We start from the raw sequence: 21129 nt of genomic DNA, 5'->3' as shown, positions 1-21129 counted from the left end.
ATATATCGTTATATGTATTGTATGTCTGACTGTATATTTTATAAAGTATAATAGTATTTAAGATTAGAAGTTAAGGAAATAACCACTCTCTCTTCTCTTCTTCTTCTAAAAAAGAATGCGTATCTTGTTTAGTCTTTATTGGACTGTATAATTTAACATTCATAATTTGTAAGAAAAATTCAATAGTTTATAATTTGTAAGAAAAAGATATCGTTACTGAATCTAAAGACTACTTTAGAAAAACTATATTTTATCGTGGGACTTTATTTATAATTCCATTTATTTTAATTTACGCGCACATTTCCAAATGCAAATGAATTTCCAAGATATGAACTAATTATAAGACTTACCACTGTACGGATAGAACAAATCTGAACTGTAGTAAGCGCTATCCTCCTGGGCACCATTAATACTGTGCGATGCATAGGTCGACGGGTAATGGCTGTGATTGGTCGAACCTGTCATGTACTCCGAGTTGGGATAACCGGAACTGTCAGCATAATCAGTATCGGGCGGTTCCCTGGTTCTGCTACGATAAGAAGGTGGACTTGGGCTGTGATTGTCCAGGTCATTCGTACCAATAGTCACGGGCGTCGACACGGGAGCGCTTGGCGGATTTCCTGGGCTCGAGCAGGATGACTTTTGTTCGCAGTTCAAAACTAAGCCCGTGTTTTCGGTAGCCGTCAACACATAGTTCACGGACACAATGCAGTGCGGACGCGAACTACGTGAATTGTGCACGATCGTCACATATGACTGCATCCATACCCAACCACCAGTTTTTGTCAGAAACCTGTAGTACCTTGTTGTCACTTGACCTTTCCTCAACACTGTCAACAGGGTAATAATTTCCACCAGCTTTTAACAATTAATTAGTAAACTAATTACACACTTGATGTAAAATTTCATGATATATAATTTAATAAGAGTCCAAACAAGGAACATATAAGTCTAGTGCTGGTTTTTTTAATCTAATTTGTTCTTTATTTTGACAATAAATATATATAAATAAAGAACAAATTAGGCAAAAATATCCTGTACTACGCTTATACGCTCCTTGTTTTGACTCTTATTATTTATAACTAAAGCCTTTGTTGATTATATTGTATATATAATTTAAATTACATTCAAATATTGCATTGATGGATAGTAAAGTAATAAAATAGAATGATGTACGAAAGAAAATGCTGATTGTTCTGTGAATTGTGTTATTGAATAATCAGAGATATCACTCAAAATCAGACGTAACCGTTAGTTTGCTGCTATCTCTGATAATGGCATTAGAATGAAAAATAAACGGGAATAAAAATCCGAAATTGAAAGAAAACAATTTTTATAATGCAAAAAGGATTGTCTCTCATTTGCGATTTCTCAAGAAAAAAATCTTGTGGATATTCATGGCGTAGCTACCATCACGCGCAATCACAAAAAAAAAAAATCGAGCGGTATGATATTTGCGACGTCGAGCAATCCTCAGGCGCAGACATTAGTGGCATTATGTCAGACTCCCTTGCGCTCGTGAAACTGCGAGTCTGTTCAAACAGTGATAGCAGTAACAGCCTCCTACCTCGCTCACACCTCTCGCTAAACCTTTCTCCCTTCTATCCGCGCACCGCTCTTATCGTCACTCTCACCCCCTCCCCCCCTCTCTCTCTCTCATTCTCTCTTTCACACGTATAGATGCGCACCCAGCAGCCGCCTCTTTTCGTCGACGCGCTGTGGCAGCGTTGTTCAATCAATAATCTACACCCTAGATGCACCACATATGTACATACTTAGAATAAACGCGCGTGATGTCGCTCTGAAGAAAAAACATATAAGAAAGAGCGAAAAATATACGGACGATAGCTGTCCGTGCACGAGTAGCACGCGAAGTAAGATCAAAGGATGTTTCGTAAGGGTGTCGAGTTGAGTTAAGCAGCGTCAGCTACTCTTGGTTCACAAAGAGCTTATCCTCATCGACATATTGTGCCGACGTCGTTTGAGAGAATCTGCGACGGACCGTCGGTCAACGAAGAAACTATCGAAGGAAAATATTTTCCGGTTTGTGTTTCGGTGATATTATTCAGACAGAAATAGGTGACCTTTAAATCGGGAAAACACGAGCGAAAATGTAAGAGCATAATCCGCTAAAAGCAGAGAGAGAGATGCTGTGACTGGTACTTAATCGCGCGTATTATATGAAAGGAAAAATCAGAGGAAACTTTTTTCTATTAATAAATGCCTTCAAAAAACACATTTTAATATAAAACGAAATATTACATAGAGAAAAATATCATCCTATTGCTAATAAAAGTAATTACTCAGTTTTACTTTTTTGTAAGTAACGATTATCTTCAACAAAGAATATTTTCTTGATATGTCTTAAAATATATTTTATACATAAAATATATATTATACATAAAAAAAATCTATATGTATATTCAAAATAAGAATTTATTTTCTTTTGAAGAATATTATAAAATTTTCCGAAGGAACGATTTTACATAATAAGCAAATCAAATTTGTTGTAATTTAATAATCTTAATTGAGAGAGAGAGAGAGAGAGAGAGAGAGAGAGAGAGAGAGAGAGAGAAAAGTATTAAACCTACTACAATTCAGAATATATTTTGAATAAATTTGCCCGTGACAGATTTGTGGATTCATAAACTTTTGAAATATTTGAAACAAGTAAATAACATTTAAATATAGTACATATTTTTATGCGTCTATAGCAAGCTGAAAATTAAAAGATATACGTCTATTAATTAAAATTTATTAAAATAGGTAACTGAAAGAGAAGGAGAATTAAATTAAATTATTTAAAGAAACATAAATAAATTGTGACATAAAAGATAAATTTATTCTGTACTTTATCACTAAGCAGAGAGTTCTAAATGACAATTACAGTGAAATTATTGTTAGTGAATTTTCGTTCAATAATATAAATTGTAATATTAGATCTAGTTTTGTTCTTGCACTAGAATTTTCTTTCTCGCTTTCATCAAATATCAAATATGTATGTATCTATCTTACTTCAATTTCTAAAAGTGTATACTAATTCAGTAATAGAAAACAAATCTTGGCTTACGCAACAAGAGCTGAAACTAAATGGATATTATAAGAACGATAGAAATGAAGATCTTGAGATGGATAGCAGGTGTCAATTCTGTGTAACAGAATACATAACGACATAATACGGCAAGATGCAAGACCCCGGACGTAGTACGATGAATTAGAAGGAAACGAGAATGGAACATCCATGACAAGGCAACGAGTGATTGCCAAAGATAGTGAAAAACAAGAAGCCACAAATTAAAAAATCTCTGAGCAGGCTAAGTGTTGGATGAACTCGTATGAACGTCTCAAGACCGAAACTAGAAGAGGCATGGAAGTGGAGAATTACAGTGCCTGCCTTAAATTAAGAGAAAGAAGAAAAAGAAAAAGAAGAAGAAAACAAATCTAACATTACATCTATTAATACATAATGAAACACTTACGAACATGATGAGCGTGTCGTAGCTGCAGAATGTCGCATGCGTGCACATAGTGATATAATGTTTTCTCAATTAGATCTGGCGGTTCGTAGCCTGTTAGTGGAGTTACTCTGTAACAACACGAAAGAGATTATACAGATACCGTTATTAAAAAGTTTAATATTTTTTTCACTAGAAAGAATTTTCTTTAGAGAGTTTATTTAATTTTATTTAAAAAGAATCATTGGAAATCTTCTCTGAAAAGTTTGTTTTTATTTAATTTAATTTTTCTATTTTATTTAATTTTTTATTTTTTTTTTATTTTCAATGTAAAAAAAAACACGTATATTGTACAAAAAAGCAATTATTCCCTGTGTAACTCGCAACACCCGACATCAATCACGCAATGTTCCAACGCAGAGGTACGGTCCAAAAGGCCACAGAGATAGGTCCCTTGATCGCTTTCCGCGGATCGGGCTTGTTTTCGTCGGGATTTACGGTGCGAACGTCGCGAGTTTGCACAATCCGCGCGAGCCGATTCCGATCGACGGTATGTATAAAATTTCATCGCGCTTCTATCCGTGCTATATTTATACTGCGTCACGTGTTCGTTCCCAGTGCAAGCGAGCGGGTGTGTAGGGCTCGCCAGAACCGCCGGTGGTGGATATTTATTTGCCGCGGATGGAGAGGAAAAAAAAAGAGGATACGCGGCAGCGCGGTAACACGAAACTGATTTTAATGGCCGTATCCCTCTCGACCGGGAGCACCGCGCGGGCCCTCCATCGAAATATTAATGGCGCAATACGACACCCAACTATAATTACATTGGAAATAAATAATTCACTGTGTCCCGGTGCTCGAGTCAACACCGCTCGCTTCCTTCAGTAACGCGCAATGTGAGGAAATCCGGCCCCAGAAAAAAAAATTTATTTAAGAAATAATTTTTTTTGCCCTTTTATACTATATAGACATTATACATATATGAACTTAAATATAATAATGTTATCATAATATTTATAGTATTATATTGCATTTTATTCATATCTCTACATTGAACGCATAATTTTCTGGTTTATTATTTGTTTTAACCGAAAAATCTTTACGTTTTAGATACAATTAATAATAGAGGATTAATGATGAGAGGAATTTCCCCGTAGCTTTCTGTGAGAATGATAAATTTTATGGTCATCAGAAGGGAGAATAGGGAAACTCTAAGAGAAAAGTAAATAAAGACAATGATTATTTATCAATTATCTTGCCATTCGGAATTATTACCCTCACTTGAGACAATGCCGAATCTGTTTTTTATTTAAAGTTAAATTAATTAATATTTGTAAACATACAAATATTAATTATTGTGATTTAAAATCAATATCCTTTGAATAAGGACTTCTATAATTCATAAATAATTGTTGACTTTATTTTATTTCTTAAGCATTCGCGACTCTCCTATTCTCCCTTACATTAAAATCATTGAAAACATGTAATTGTATTTAACTTAAATCGTGTGTGCTTTTTGTGATCACGTTATAGTGAGTATATATCGGATTATTCACTGGATGTAAGAAATAAGAGGTTATTACTATCTATTCTAATATAAGATAATAGTGTCGTTCGCGTTTACTCCCTGTTTGCAATTCCTCCACTCTCTCTCTTACTAGATTCTACCTCTGATCCAGAGTTGTGCTGTATATTTTAAGATTACATAAGGTTATTCGTTTACCCATAAAATATAATAATCTACATCTATATATATACAATATAAATTATATTTTACGTGTTATCTATGTAAACAATCTAGGATTATCGAAACCTATGTTCTTTATTAGACTGAACTAAAGTTTCTATCTCACTTATATATTTTTTTATTTATCATTATTAAAATCAGAAATATTAACAGTCATAAGACTTAATTATTTCTTTTTATAGTGTATTGTTCAGTTTACAATAATTTTTATACTCATTACGTTTGCTTGTTAGTGTCTATATGGAAAAGATTTATAATTTATAAACTTAACATAAACATAACGTAAATATTCTATGTAAACGTAATCTTAAAAGTACAAAACTCTGAGAGTTTATATATAATATTACATATTATGTTAAGTTTACACAAATCATTTTCCTTGATTGACACATGAAATTTAATAATCTTTAGAGAATATTGAAAAAAATTATATATATCTATATCAGTAAAATCTTACCTAGCATCAAGGAATATGAGTTTCAGATCGAGTGACGCTCTGAACATGAACATATTATGGTTCAATTTAATTTCGGTTATGGAGCTTGTAGGCAGTGAATGACCGACGGCCATTAGACCGACATTACGGATGCACCGTCCAACACCGTCCTCGTATTCGGATCCAATAGGGGCCTCTACGACACACTTTAAATAACCAGAACAGTGTATGACCTGAAACATCAAATCAAAATGGTTGTCAATGCATACTCTGCGTTTTCAAGTTTCTCAAAGACTATATTTATATAATTTTATTATATAAATATATAATTTTGCTTTATAATTTTAATAATCTTCCAAATTAGATGATATATCAAATTTTGAAATGATAGCATTTTATTTAATTTTCTACTATTTATATTCCACAAAATTTCAACTCATGGACTATATACAGGGTGTTCCAGGAAGTCATATTCTGGGAGTATCGATTATTTTTGATAAAAATGTGTTCACATAAATGTGTGTCCTCTTCTAAATGCGGTTCATACATTGATGTTAACAATGGAATTTTTTATACAATGTAATTTTATTAGAAAATTAAAAAATTATTTTAAAAATTATTGCAAAAGATGTGTCATTTTAAATAATGAATTATTAGAAAAAATACGTAGTATCTCTTTCTTATAACAATAATTTTGCAACTGCATGTTTAATCTCGAAAACCGTTCAATCACACATTCATATACGAACAGACTGATACCTCTCAGAATATTGATCTTTCTTTCTGGGACATGCTGTATAATATATTCTTATGATATAAAATCAGAAGCGACCTTTTTAAAATCTTTCGAATAGAATCTAACTCTAAAGAGTGAAATCTCCCTTTTTTTCAAGACTGACTCAATTGTTACTTTTTATCACTCTTTAGAATTAGAATCCACTCTAAGGATTGTAGAAAGACAGAAGTAGTACTATAAATTTTTTTTAAATTGAAATTTCATTTATATATCTTTTAACATCGATTAAAAATAGCTTTGAATAATATCTGAGAAAAATGGGAAAAAAGAAACCGGTGTGCACATTAGCACAATTTTTTTGAGTAAAGTATCTGAATATCTTTTTGTTTTTTTTTATGCCATCTATTTCGATAAATATTCTTAGAGTGCATAAAGCGCATTGATGCATACTCGCGGTTCGAAATGCATTCGCGACGTTATTTCTTGGCCGAGTATGTAAAGTACGACACTCAAGCGATTCTTTCGCGCGCCGCGGTTGAAGTACGGACACTCGCGTGGAACAACAGTAAATTAACAATTCTTGCTTAATTGAATGACTGATGACGCGAAAAAAGATTCGCTGAACGTCACGCTCCGGTCTCGAGTGCAGGGCGAATTTGTGAAGCAAATAAGCCCCTTATTATGACCGTGTTGCATACATCACCTCGTATGCAATTTTAGTACATCGGCGCGCATTGTGACGCGAAAAGGGTTCGAAGAGAGTTTCGAAAGAAGAGCAGAAGTTTGACACGAGGACGGTCGACTACTCATAATCTCACATCGGTAGCAGATTCACGCGCGCACGTGTTTGGTTGAACAAAGCAAGTTAAAACATGCGATGCATTTTTGCTTGAATTGCGTGCATAATAATTATTTGTGTTTGTGACCTTGCTGATTGCTAAGCTGGAAATTATGACTGAAAATTATGTTCTGATATATATGTACTAGTATTAAAAGTCTATAATTTACGTTAATTTACGTTTGCTGCAATATTGCAAAAAAGATCTGTGCTGTATAAGAATTGATACTTTGAATTAATAGCAATGCCCAGATTAGAAGTAACTCCTTCTCAACTTTATCTTTGCACCGAAGTTTTAGCAGTCTTAAAAATGCCAGTGGCTTTTAAGACAAACAGATGTGGATAAGTTGTATTATGACATCAAGGATGACCGAGTATAATATCTTTCTTAAAAGACTTATCGAAATTATCCTCAGATAAGCACTCGGAACAAGTTTTCTCGATTCTCACTCGAATTTCACGCAATTGTTAATCTGAACATTTCCGTTCGCGCGTCGACAAAAGAAAAGCCAACTACAATCCGTCTTTATGCATGTAAGTACCATAGGGATAAATTCGCCCTAGCCCCAAGATTCTTTCGGTTGATCTAACAGCTCGTAGGGGTTGTATTCATGACTATGCTTGACACCATTGGGGATTTTTATGCGTGATTTCGTTGAGGGTTAACATCATCGTGGCCAGAACGAGCTATTTGTCAAACATTTTCCTCTGTAAGGATTGCTTTCCTCGGTTAGCAAGTGTAAGGTACATCGCAGGTCCCTTCACCTCCTCTTGTCGTCTCCCTTCTCAGAACAATAGTATCGTCCGTTATTGCCCGAGCATATGTCGAAAGTTTAACGACACACAGGGAAAGTTAATGCGGACAATTTTACTCGATTTCGGAAAATTAAGGCGTCACCGTTCATAAATCGGGATTAGTGTCTATATGCGATTTTTCGCATTTGCACGATGGGTTGCATAAATCTGATTAATAGTTTCGATAATATAACTTATTGATTGAAATTGATTTTTGTTGCACGTATGTTTATAGCTTGTTGAGAGAAAGAGAGTAATGGAAAAAAAATTATTTTTATTGCATCTCGACTTTATCTTTCAAATGTGAAGTTCCACACGTATACATATAATGATATAATATAATAGTATGACATTGTTTAACATTTTTTAACATTATGTACCTATAATACTTAAAACAGGCCTTTTTTAAATTAATTCACTAATTAAGGATTTGTGAACAATATTAATAAACATTTATTTAATTAATTTTAAAGATTAATTGATTTATAAGATAATAAAGTTAAAAAATTAGTGTGAAGCTTATTACAATTTGTGTTTAATTTTTATTCTTTTTATTTATTATTTTAAAACAATATAGATGTTACATCAATTTGTTGTATTTTTAAATACAGATTTAAATATAATGTGATTTTTTCTTTTTAAATTTTTTCGTAAAATATTGATAAATACTTGATATATTGATATGTTTTAATTTTATGCATTAATTTATTTTATTTTATATATATTTTATATATTAAATAAATTTATTTCATATATGTATTGATATATTATAAACATTATCAATAAGTTGTTAAAAAAGATTGAAAGAGAAATACATCAAAAGCATAAAATGTTTTCTTAGGTAGATTAGATGCGAGCTTTTACCATCTGTTCGTTTAATCCGTTGTGCTTCCTGTTTGACTAGAACCGAACGTGACTGGGACAATTACAACCCTACTTATATAGTCATCATTAGATCATCTATTATTTAATATTTATACTGTTTATGATTTTGTACACATATAATATAAAAATACTAATCGCAACTGACATATCCTTTCTTTAATCTGTTTTCATCTGCCATAAATCTCGGATTATAAAACAGCGAAACAAATTATGTTTAACTGCCTTCTCTTCTCTTTTCCTCTCTCTTTCTCTCGTGTTTTTATAAAGAACGATCACTGTTTCCCATTTTTATAATTATTATCGTAAGCTTGTATTATGTTTAAAAATTTTTAATTTGTCAAATATAAATTACTTATATGAGCTTCTGCGATTGTTAATGCGTAAATAATAAATACATATATTTACACAGTTTGAATCTACAATATCAATATCAAATTTAACTTAAATTTAATTTGATGTTATTTTATACTAAAACAATGGTTAAATTTGAAATCATATAATGTCAAATTTAATTATTTTAGTATATAACAATGTATTAAGTAAGAGCAATGGCGACTTAAAGTAGATTAAATTTTACACTATAGATTTAACAGTGAAGGCGATAGAAGGCGACAAGATATAATTTGCAATTGGAATATACTTACCAACAGAGTTAACTGAAAACTTTGGATTTGAGTCCTCGTAAATATGGAAGTCAAGTACAAATTATCAACATTGACTACCGCACTGGAGAGGACTATTCAGAGTTTGCAGTTAACTTCGTTGATATAAGTATATTCTAATTGTTCGCAAATTATATCTTATTGTTTTTAAATGTATTATTTACGTGCTAATAACCGCGGAAGCTTAATATATTTATTTGCAATATTTATATTCGATTTATAATTATATTTAATTTATTCTCGAAGTTAAAAAGTGATTTTTATTTTAATTTTTTAATTTGTATTTTGAACAAGTAAGATTTGTAAAACATTTCTTACTTACACTTAGCACTACTTATTTTATCTTTATTATAGTATAATTTTATCTTTAGTACAATAATAATAAGTAAAGTTATAGTGCTACAAATAGTTGCATACTATTAAATCTCTACTTATAGTATCAAATTTAACTTAATGCGAATCACCACTGCTCCTACTAAATATATTATACTAAAACGATTAAATTTGGCACTGTATAGTGTCAAATATAACTATTGTTTTAGTATAAAATAGCAATATAGTTGAGTAGAAAGTGGCGATTCACATTAGGTTAAATTTGACATTAGATTTAGTGCAGTATGCGTGGAATTCAAACTTGTTTCAACCTTTCTAAATTGATTAAGTCTAAAGAATACAATGCTATTTTGCATGCTAGATCGCTTCTAGTTCGCGATCTAGTAACTTACTCAAAATTCTACGTTCTGTGAAATTCTAGTAATTTACTAGATTGCATGTGATCCAGCTTTATCTCCTTTTACTCTTCTTCTTTATTTACCTTATATCCTTCTGTAACAAGACCCGCATTCCTTTTCGCCAAGATGCACTTCATCCTGAGGAGAAAGGCACGTTCCAGCTCGATTTCACCTCGCGAATTCGGTGGCGGGAAAGTGAAACCCGCTAAATCCGCTGGGCTCTGCGGAAGATTCAACACGGAAACCATCTCGTTGCGATCTTCCGGATAAATGTACTCGAATATGCTGTTTCCCGTTAATTCCACCTGCACATACGAACAGTTTCCGTCAATAGTTGCCGGATTAATGCGAATTTCCCTTACCTGATATAGCAGTGTAACATGCATAGGATAATACGATACACATAATAATGCAATTTTGCACGAAAAAGATTCGATCAAATATTATGTATAAAATGTACTTTCAACACAACATTTATTTTCTTCTTTTTCTTCATATTTATATTATATATATTTAAAAATAAGTAATTGAATTATTCAAACATATAAATAATTGTATAAAATGTTGATACATTTTTTCTTAAAAAAATTGCCAAAATTGAATTATTAATTAGTTAAATAAATGAGAGGATATCTCCCACCTGCGACAAACCTAAGTGTACGCTAGCAGTCTCGCTTATGTACATAATTTTTCCATCCGGTGCCACGACAAAGATGAAACCATCCAGTGTCTACAAAACACAGAAACAATTCGTTATCATGGAGTTAATTTATGACTTTCACACATGAATTTAATAAATAAGCGTGTTTTCAAGCCATTAAATTTTCTAATTTTTCAGCAGAAAATAAATGTATACTAGATATTTGCGTTCTGAATTGGTGAGGGTATGAATAAAAATTACTCACTTGTAAAAGATGCGAACCGAGTTCTTTAATGGTAGTCTCTTTGGGCGGTGGCGCGGCACCCCATTCGTCTCCTAGACCTGAAAAATTGATTTGAAGGAATCAGTCTTCTGCTTTTAATCTTGAATGTAAAAATACGCCCATTGGAAGGTGTACTTTCTTTAGGTAAAACGTATTGATTATTGCGTCTACATAATTTTTATTAAATTTACTTTTCAAATTATAATTATAGTAATAATTTATATGAATAATTGACTTCTTATAAATTGAAGTTCTTTTTACTTTTTGTGTAGGTTTTTTAATATGGGAATTTTTAACATTTATATTAAAAAGGAACATATTAAATAAAAAAGAAACATAAGAGTTAAACCGATATTCCGATCTTTTTTTTTTATTTTTTATCTGATATGAATGTTCGTGGTGATATATTTCATATATAACATATAATTAAATCTACAACAAAAAAAACGTGTCTATGCATTAATTATGGTAATATAACAGAAGCATTTTCTATCGTCATGTAAGAGTTTGCGAAAATTGTGGATCGTCTTTTTACCAATGAAGTTTTTTATTCCACTTTTCTTAAATATTATTAGAGACACGTTAACAAATGCAAAAGTAAGAGATAAGCCAAGGGAACGAGGGCAAATTAAAAAACGCTTTTTGAATGATTGAAAACGCATAAAGAAAATGCGTTAGCATTCGAAGAAGTTCAAATCTAATTTAATGATAAATTAAATTCGCTCTCATACTTGATAAATTTCGAGAGTCTCTCATGTCACGTGTCACGTGTTCATATTCGAGTGCGACGTTTTAAACGTCGTGGAACATATTTTCCTCAAGTGTGATTATCAACGCATTCCTTGGAAGAATTGTCGATCATGCTGTTTCACGCTACACGACACGTGTCAGATTTTATGATCTTTATTATTATTATATCAATGTACAATGGCGTGTGTTTGACAGACAGCTCGATCCATCTTGAAGAGAGAAACAGCTTTGATACAAAGTCCTTTGCTATCGTTACGCTGCATCAAAAATTTTACATCATTGGAATTCAATATAACGAGTGTGAAGTATAGGCTAGAATGTGAGGAACCGTTAAAAATAAATCCAATGGAGATTTGACGAATGATATCGATATTATCTTTGAATATCTCTATTGCAGAAATTGTCATAATCATACAATGATTTAATAAATCGACATTATTCCCTATTTTAATCAATTAATATTGATTTACTTCCGATTGTTTCGAATTGTAAGGGGTTAATCTTGTGATAATAATCGACGATCGGCCTCTCGAGAAATTTCACGCTCGCTTTCGACAAAGCGCGCGAGGAAGCGCCCTTAAAAGCGTCATCGTGAGGACGCCGTGTCTCTTTTTCTCCGAGAATAAAGACGGTCGTTCTAGAGGGATGCAGCCACTTGAAATTCAATTCGCCGATGTCGTGAGAGGGGGAATCGAACTGGGGAGGCCATTGTAACACTATAACGGCCCCCATGCTTTGCTTACAAAGCGCCGGGGACTAACAATGCATTAAGTGCGCAATCACATCCATCTCATCCGATACTATTTGCCCTTTGCGCGTAAGAGTCCGGTTGCTAAATTCATGAGTAACCAGCCCTACAATTGGTAAAAAAATAAAAAAGAACGCAAACTGATTTGCGGCTGTTAACTCTCAATTATTGCAGTTTGAATAACACAATCGTTTTGATTTAAATTGATTTTGCTAAATAAGTAACTTATGTTGATAAATATATTGTTATTCATCAATCATTAATTGATCACTTAATATAAAAGACTTAATTATAACAAATAAAAGCAAGATTTACCAAATAGGCATATTCGTTACCATGAGGAAAAACGGCTCTCATCTTGAGATAACTGGTAGTTAGTCTGATAATGCTGGCCTTATCCAATTGTGTAGTTATGGCGCCTGGAAGTGGTAGCAGCTTTCCCAGCTCGAAAAACTCCTGATTCTCCTTAACGCGGCGCGATCGCGCTGCGTTTTTGCTTTTCTCTTTCATCTCGATTTCTTGTAGACCACCGGACGTGGTGGAGTTAGCAATGCCGTTCGAATTGTTATGATAATAATGATGATGCGGGCTCAAATCCAGTGTATCCAAGGAAGAGTTGCTGTCTAGAAATAAAAAAAAATAATTTTTATTAAACATACGTATATATTTAAAAAATATCTATTTATTTGATTACTTGTGTAAGTGTTATTATAATCCTCATATAGAAATAGATAAGTACAGCTTCTTTTATTTTGCTCTCTCTCTCTCTCTCTCTCTCTCTCTCTCTCTCTCTCTCTCTATCTCTCTATCTATCTATCTATCTCTATCTCTTAACATTTAGTTTTTAAAAATCTTAATTTAATTTAAATTTAATTATAAACTATTTGCTTTTGTGCAAATTTTCTCATTTATAAAATAAAAAGTTATCCCTTAATATTTTCTAGTTGTGATATAAAATTAACATGACTTAACTTGATAATAATCAATTTTAATTGATGACAATAGTTTTAGAAATTAAAGCACTTCAAGTACGATTTTTCATTTTCAGTTAACTTGCAATTAGCTGAATCAGATTAAGGCTAACCACAAATTAATTAGAAAATTAATTAGAAAAACCGGGCCTAAAGTGCTTTAATTTCTAAAACTAAAAAATAGAAGGTTCTTATCCTTCCAAAAAAATATATCATATATTATTCAAGTTACATGTATAATAATTTGTTTTTAAATTTACAAAAATACGTAAAATTGTTCATAATTTATTTTATAATATGTAACTTACATTTCCTAAAGAGAACACCTGAACGAAATTGAGGTAACTCGTAATTCCTCGATGTTATCGCGCGTGTCGGTCTTAAGGATAGAACTTAATACGTCAAGAGTGGCATTAGGGATTCGCACGCGCGACCAGAGGGGTTAGGTGTGCGCGACCTACGCGTGTGCATACAAAATCGATGCAGCAATAACACAAAGCGCGAATTGCACAAACGACAGTGTAAGGTACTTGCATTATCAGCGTGTCCAGTTGAATTAACTTAACTCCGCTACACGCAGCTACACGACGAGAGTTCGATCTCTACGCTCGTTCTAATCGCAATTCGTCGTCATCGTTAATGTCGCCGGCGGAAATGCCAACGTAACACCCCATATCCTGGCAGTACCAGTTACATATCGGTTGTAAAATATATATATATTGCACCCGTTCTTGTATTTTTTTATTATGTACAGAGTCCTATAAAATTGTCACACCTTTCTCGCAATTCTGAAATGTATTTCATATTTGCCTATATCCGTTACATTTGTTTTATTCTCAAATTAATGTGAATACAATGCTTCATACCTGCGACATTGCTGATGTGCAGGCGATAAAAATTTCATACAACTTTTTATGCTTCATGGAAAATCGTCCTGGATAACAGGAAAGGTCATTGGCCCCGTAGAGATCTGAATTTTGCAAGCGCAATTATTTGTCTTGCAATATTGGCGGTCGTGACTTTATTTCGAAATCACATTCAAAGCTTCCAAGCTGAATTACATTTTTCCCAGATGAAATAGAACCGTCTCTATGGACACATCGCATATAACCCGTAAAATTGGGACTACGAATATTTTTTTTAATTTCCCGCAACTTTGCGAGCGCGTGACGAATTTCAAAAGTATAAATCGGTAAAAAATTTACATTCGGACAGTCGTGCACCATCGCTACGTAATTTCATGAGCTCGTACCTATTTGATAAAAATATTTCAAAGAATAAAAGAAAAAGAAATTATAGAGTGTGAAAAATATTAAACGTGATTACTTATCGAACAAAATATTCAAATTTATTACATTTTTGAAAATATTTAAAAATCAAATTGTTTAATTAAATTGGCTACATATTTAATTATTATATATCAATATTCAATTATTAAATTTTTACTTCAAATTTAATAGAAATATACAATGTAATTATTGAATGTTTTATTATAACTTTAATAGAAGTTTTATACAAATCTAAAGTGCAAATTTACATAGAATAAAGTATCAACATTCCTTTGTGTTTTACTTATGTGCAGTTTAATTTTTCTTACATACAGATATTTTTTTATAAACATATTTATACGAAATTTTTATTGAAAATAGTTTAATATATATGATGGACTTACAAAACCTATTACCTTCTTTATTAGATTAAAGATAAAAGGTATCTTAAATTACATGGAAAGGACGATTTTATTGAAATCTGTAAAAATTTAGCGAATACAGATTTGAAAATAATTTTATTCAGACCATAAAAATAATTTTATTTAGATAAAAATAATTATGGAGAATGTTTAAATTGACAAAATTGAAATTTTTTGCATATTATTGCACATCATGCTTAAGATTTCTACATAATTATTTTGATGGTCCAATAAAGTTATTTTTAATATCAAACAAAATATCTTTTAAGATCATAATATGAACACACAATAAATAAGAAGTTAAGATCCTAAACTGGATCTTCATTATTACTAGTGCTAAAATAATTCGATGTGACTTTATATATGTATATACATTCAATCTTACAAACTGTGCGCCGAGTTTAATTTTCAGTCTTGAAACGCAATTTCTTTGTGATATTACTACTTTAGGTCCTAATATCACAAATTAAACTGACAATCACTGACAATAATATTGATATTTATAGATATCTTAGAAAGATCTTAATAATCTAATGTTGAAATAAGCATCTTAAAACTTATAAATAATTTTATTGTGAAAAATATTAACTAAAGTTATTTTCAGATCTATATCCATAGCTAAATTTTTCGATATTTCAGCAAAATCGTTCTTTCCTCTTGCGTATGTATCCCCCTTGCGTGCACAAAAAAGAATTCCTGTAAAACACAAATATTTATATGATTAAATCATTCAAAAATATTTTGCGTTTCAAATCGGAAGCTTGGAGTAAATTTCTCAAGTATTCTCCAAAACGCGCAGACGATGCGAAAGGGATTTTGACCGCGTCGTTATTTGCGAGTGATATGGCGCGAGTACCGCGTAACGACGACGTCGAAGCTTCTCGTTATAAGAAACGAAAGCAAAGGGAGCAAACCGTCATTAAAGCGCCGGTGAGAGAGCAACCTAACGATGTAGCTATCCGGACTTCTCTCGAAATGGAAATTCGCTTGAATAATGCATTTTTTGCCGCTTCTTCTCTGCTTCGGTGACGATTCCAATGTTCAACACCTCTCGATTTCCTTAGATAGGCATTTTATCAGGCGTGTATCAGAGCAAGATACTCTGTCTTGTTTATTTTAAAAAAGTCATTACTCTCTCTCTCTCTCTCTCTCTCTCCCCCTCCCCTCTCTCTTTCTCTCTCTTTCTCTTTCTCTCTCATTATATTATAAAAATCATATAACAAAAATAAAAACGATACTCTCTAAAAATGAATCAGTGACTTCAATGGTACATTTATAACTAATGTAATCATCAGCAAATATTTACTGTTTTTCAGTGATAATACACTGATTTACTTTTGGAGGTTATGATCTTTATCTTACGCTGTGTTTCAAAATTCATTGTCAATATTAAAAATCTACAGTTTACGTCACATATATCATACATTTTCAGCACTGACAGTGAATTTTGGAATACCGCCTTAATCTGATAATTTAGAGATTAATTTCTGCAGATTAAAACACACTTCATTGTGTACTCGTGTATTTCAGTACCTGTGTAACCGTGTATTAAAAATTATATACATTGAAATGGATATAATTACACGTGATACGAATATTAATTACACGTGTATCTTCAATCTTCTCTAATAAATATTCATCTACGATAATTACAGTTATAGCACCGAAATCGATAATATTCACTTTTAGAGAATATAATTCTATATTTGTGTATGATTTCTTTTTCAAATAGAAAAAAATTAATTTTTTCAACTAATTCTCTGAAATAATATAATTACTAAATTCTTCTAAATCATACCATCTGCTCTACAGAAATTTATCTATGAAATGCATTTTATCTATAAAATTCGCTTGATGCAAAAGTAAAGTAATATTTCAAAATAATAGTAAATTTCTAATTCAAATCTTTTCGCATATAATTAACAAACATAAAATTTGTAATTAACAAACATGAAACTTGTAATTAACAAACGTGAAACTTGTAATTAACAAACATGAAAGATTATTGAATTGATAATGACTTTGTCAGTTTTCAAATTCGTTGAGTAAATTGTAGGAATAATTTTTTTCGCAGAGAAATATTGTAACAAGAATATTATTACATATTCTTTTTAAGTGTATCACTTTTCTACGACAAAATTTATTTATTTTAAAATTCTTTAACAAATTTATAAAACACTCGGCTCGAGATGACTGATTCAAACATCAATCGTTAAACAGTTAGCAAAGTGCCAAGTGGAAGCCTTACGCAACGTCGCGAATTTACGTATGTATTGTTTTACTACCTGGAAATATCATTTTCAAGGTAATACACGTAACTCAACATAAGTTATTTTTTCTGCACTTTCGCAGAAATCACACTGCACTTAAACATTCGTTCGTGCTTGTTGTGTTCTCGGGAAAATTGCAGACCGTTGGAAATGAACAAATCCGAGGAAAAGTGACTCTGTACTCCGAGAATAAACTGCTTCCTCATTGGAGGAACCTGTGTATTGTTACACTGCGATTGCAAGATCTCTTCGAGAACAATCGTTCATAGAAGTTAGAGTTGACTCCTAGCCAGAGACGCCATTTTGTGATGCGCTGAGTCACGTGTATGCATCATTGCAAAGTTGCACTTTTACTACAGAATTAGTGTAATTTCATAGACTAAAAAGAAAAAGAGAGAAAGAGAGTGAAGATTAATCACAATTAGATATCAAATAATGTATAATAATTAAATTTATATTGCATTGAAATTAACAATCGGAAGTTTTGTTTATAAAATTTCGAGTAAACGATTTTTCAAGTTTATTTTCAATTTTACAAAAATTAATTTTAAATATTTATTCAAAATTATTAGACATATTTTTATTAATATATTAATGTTATTAGATTAATCCTAACTGGTATTTGCTCTGAAATTTTTAATTGGTATTCGCGAGTCCAGTATACTTTAAATTAATGTATTTTCCCTGAAAGTTAACATGATTGAATAATTTTTTTTTATTTTTTAAGTCAAAATTCAAGGAAGAAGATTATGTAACTTAACCTTCCGCTACGCCGGCGGACGCAGGCGAGACCCGCGAGTAAAGTTATTTACTTTTTTTAACTGTAAAGAGAATGGATAAATATTTATTTCTATTTACATTTGTTTCTAAGATAAATATATGTTTTTATTTCTCCTTCTACATATTTGAAATAATTTACTACATATTATAATAAAAAACTGCTTTTCAAACATTTTCATTCTTGGATCACTTTTAACCCTGCGTGCGAGTATCACGAGGTCCACTGTCCGAGGATTAAAATTAGGTATATAAAGTTATAAAAAATATTTATAAACAACAACAATAAGTAACGCTGTTACTTCTAATCTCAATCTTACAAACAATTTTTTGTTAGGCTATGTTTCTTCAACTATGTTGTAATTTTATGTTACAGAACCTTATTCCTCGAATTTTGATTTTTAGGGTTCAATTATGTTAACTTTCAGAAAAAAATACATTAATTTAAAGTATACTGGATCCGCGAATGCCAATTAAAAAAATTTCGGAGCGAATACCGATTAGGATTTAAGTTTCTTTTGAGCCGATGTAAGAATTTAGTATTTTACGCGTTTGTATATTTTTTTATCTTTATTTCATTTATTTATTTAAAAAAAGAAAGAGGGAGGTGTTATTTTATTTAGTTAGATTCATTTTTGTTTGTTTTTATATTTTCTTGCAAAAAAAAACGTAATGCTGTAATAATGTATAAACAATAAAGCAACAAAAGAATGAATTATTAATTAATGTCGGAATAATTTAATACCGAATTATCTGAAATATAACTTTTCAATCATTTATTTAAATACGAACAATTGAATAATTTCGATTTAAAAAAATCTAATTTTTGCCAGTCTCAGTGAATTCATAAATTTACTAGTAGGTATTACAAATAAATAATGACACAGTATATAATGTATCAAAATTTATTAAAATTACAATAAAAAAATGTGCGGCGAAAGTAAAATTATTTTTCATGTATTTTATAGTCACACAGAAAAAAAGAAATAAGTTTAAAATTTGTACATTATTAACGTATAGAATAAGAATGTCTTCACAATGAGTCTTTATTGTGAAATTTACAGAAATTATTTTTGCATTATGCTTATTCTTTTGATTATGCAAGTCTTTCTTTACCCATCGACGAATATTTCCAAAATTTCAATATCTCATCTTTTTTTATACTAAAGATTTCCATTTTATTTCTATATTACAACATTTCTATATTACACAAAGAATGAAAATATAACACGTGATTTTTATACACGCATCGTTTCAATTAAAATTGTAAAATTCACAGATTTAGATAAATTTGATTTTTCTAACATGAAGCTTTTATTTGAACAATTAAAGCAATTTATTTCAAATAATTCGTGTATTCGAACATTTATGAAAACTTAAATTTATATTTATGATGTACATAACTTTTTTTATACCTTTCCGATCTTCTATCTGTTTGTGTCTAACCCTCCAGTTTGGAATAAAAAAATTTTTTCTCGGGGCAGTTGATCGACCATCGAATCGATTTTCCAAATTTTTCTGTGCCATGCCGTATGTATTTTTCTTAATGCAACTAGTTGAACTTTGACACCACTTATGATATGTAGAACGTGTCGCTGACGGCATATCGAACTACTTAAGTCATCAATTCTGAACACGCGTATATTAAGAAATACTACGACGACCACATTGCGTGTTATTAATGAATCAATGTTGCGCTGAGATTTGAAAAGAATATTACCGCAAACGATTATAAGAGAAATGTCGATGCCAGCAGAACGACGTCGAAAAACGAAAAAAGGACACTATCGCGTCGCGCGTTTAAATCTCGACTAGGATTCCGCAATGACCCGCTACTCTCTCTTGCTGCTAAACCCTGAACTAATGTCTGCTTTACCTCACTCACCCTTACTCATTCCCAGCCAATCGCTGTTTCTCGAATAGGGAGAAGCACCACCCTTATTTTAAGCCCCACCTTTACAGCTCGGAAGGTCAGCAAAAATTCCTTAACGGTATGTTCATATTTTTTGTGTTCCCTCGACTTTCGAAAGAACAAACTCAAATCTAAAGGACGATAGTAATAAAAACGATGATGCCAGAGATTTTATAACGGTAGTCGTTATTTTATATTGCTATAACGCTGCCTCTCGAAGGTAAAAAGTTTTTCATTGTGAAGAAAAATCTGCGCTTCGATAAAAATGTTTTTATAAAATGTCATTAATTTTTCTATACGAATTATACGATACATTGTACGAGAATTAATTAGAAAACAGTTATTCAATATTTTTATATTCATTGATGAAATTGTCTGAAAAAGCCTCATCGATACGTTTTCAATATAATCTTTTGTTGCATTTGCAATTGCATATACATCAGCACAGTAGTCGTTCACATAAAATTTAATTAATTTTAATCAATATTCGTTGAAATAACTTTATGAAAACTTTATATGTGAGGCTTTTTCGTATTTAAATTCAAGGAGAATATACATTATTAAATAGGTAAATCAGGATTTTATTGTCTTTATTATTGTTATATTCATGAGAACACACTTGTAGAAAAATATTTATAAAATATTTACAACATTTCGGATAATAACACATGATAAAATATCATATTAATAACATAAAATAACATAAGATTTCTAGAAACGTTTACTATCTTTAAATATTACATTTGTTGGGTAATAAACATGTAAAAAAAATAATTTTTCAACTTTTCCAACATTACAAAGAA

At 31.3% G+C, this 21129-nt stretch overlaps 1 protein-coding gene across 1 annotated transcript in view; it reads right to left on the bottom strand.

The window, feature by feature from the left end:
- The window catches only part of LOC108755010 (single-minded homolog 2), a 41777-nt gene that overhangs the window by 1204 nt on the left and 19444 nt on the right, over positions 1 to 21129 (bottom strand). The window contains exons 2-8 of the mRNA XM_018497713.1: positions 13042 to 13329; positions 11191 to 11267; positions 10926 to 11015; positions 10369 to 10590; positions 5660 to 5871; positions 3480 to 3586; positions 354 to 830 (exon numbers count right to left, since the gene is read on the bottom strand). Of these exons, the coding sequence (XP_018353215.1) occupies positions 354 to 830; positions 3480 to 3586; positions 5660 to 5871; positions 10369 to 10590; positions 10926 to 11015; positions 11191 to 11267; positions 13042 to 13329 (1473 nt within the window). The remainder of the gene's footprint in view (positions 1 to 353; positions 831 to 3479; positions 3587 to 5659; positions 5872 to 10368; positions 10591 to 10925; positions 11016 to 11190; positions 11268 to 13041; positions 13330 to 21129) is intronic.

Source organism: Trachymyrmex septentrionalis, unplaced genomic scaffold (genome assembly GCF_001594115.1).
Source record: "Trachymyrmex septentrionalis isolate Tsep2-gDNA-1 unplaced genomic scaffold, Tsep1.0 scaffold83, whole genome shotgun sequence".
Classification (NCBI taxonomy): Eukaryota; Metazoa; Arthropoda; class Insecta; order Hymenoptera; family Formicidae; genus Trachymyrmex; species Trachymyrmex septentrionalis.
The sequence above is the reverse complement of the archived record's forward strand: the minus strand, read 5'-3'. Positions and strand labels throughout refer to the sequence as shown.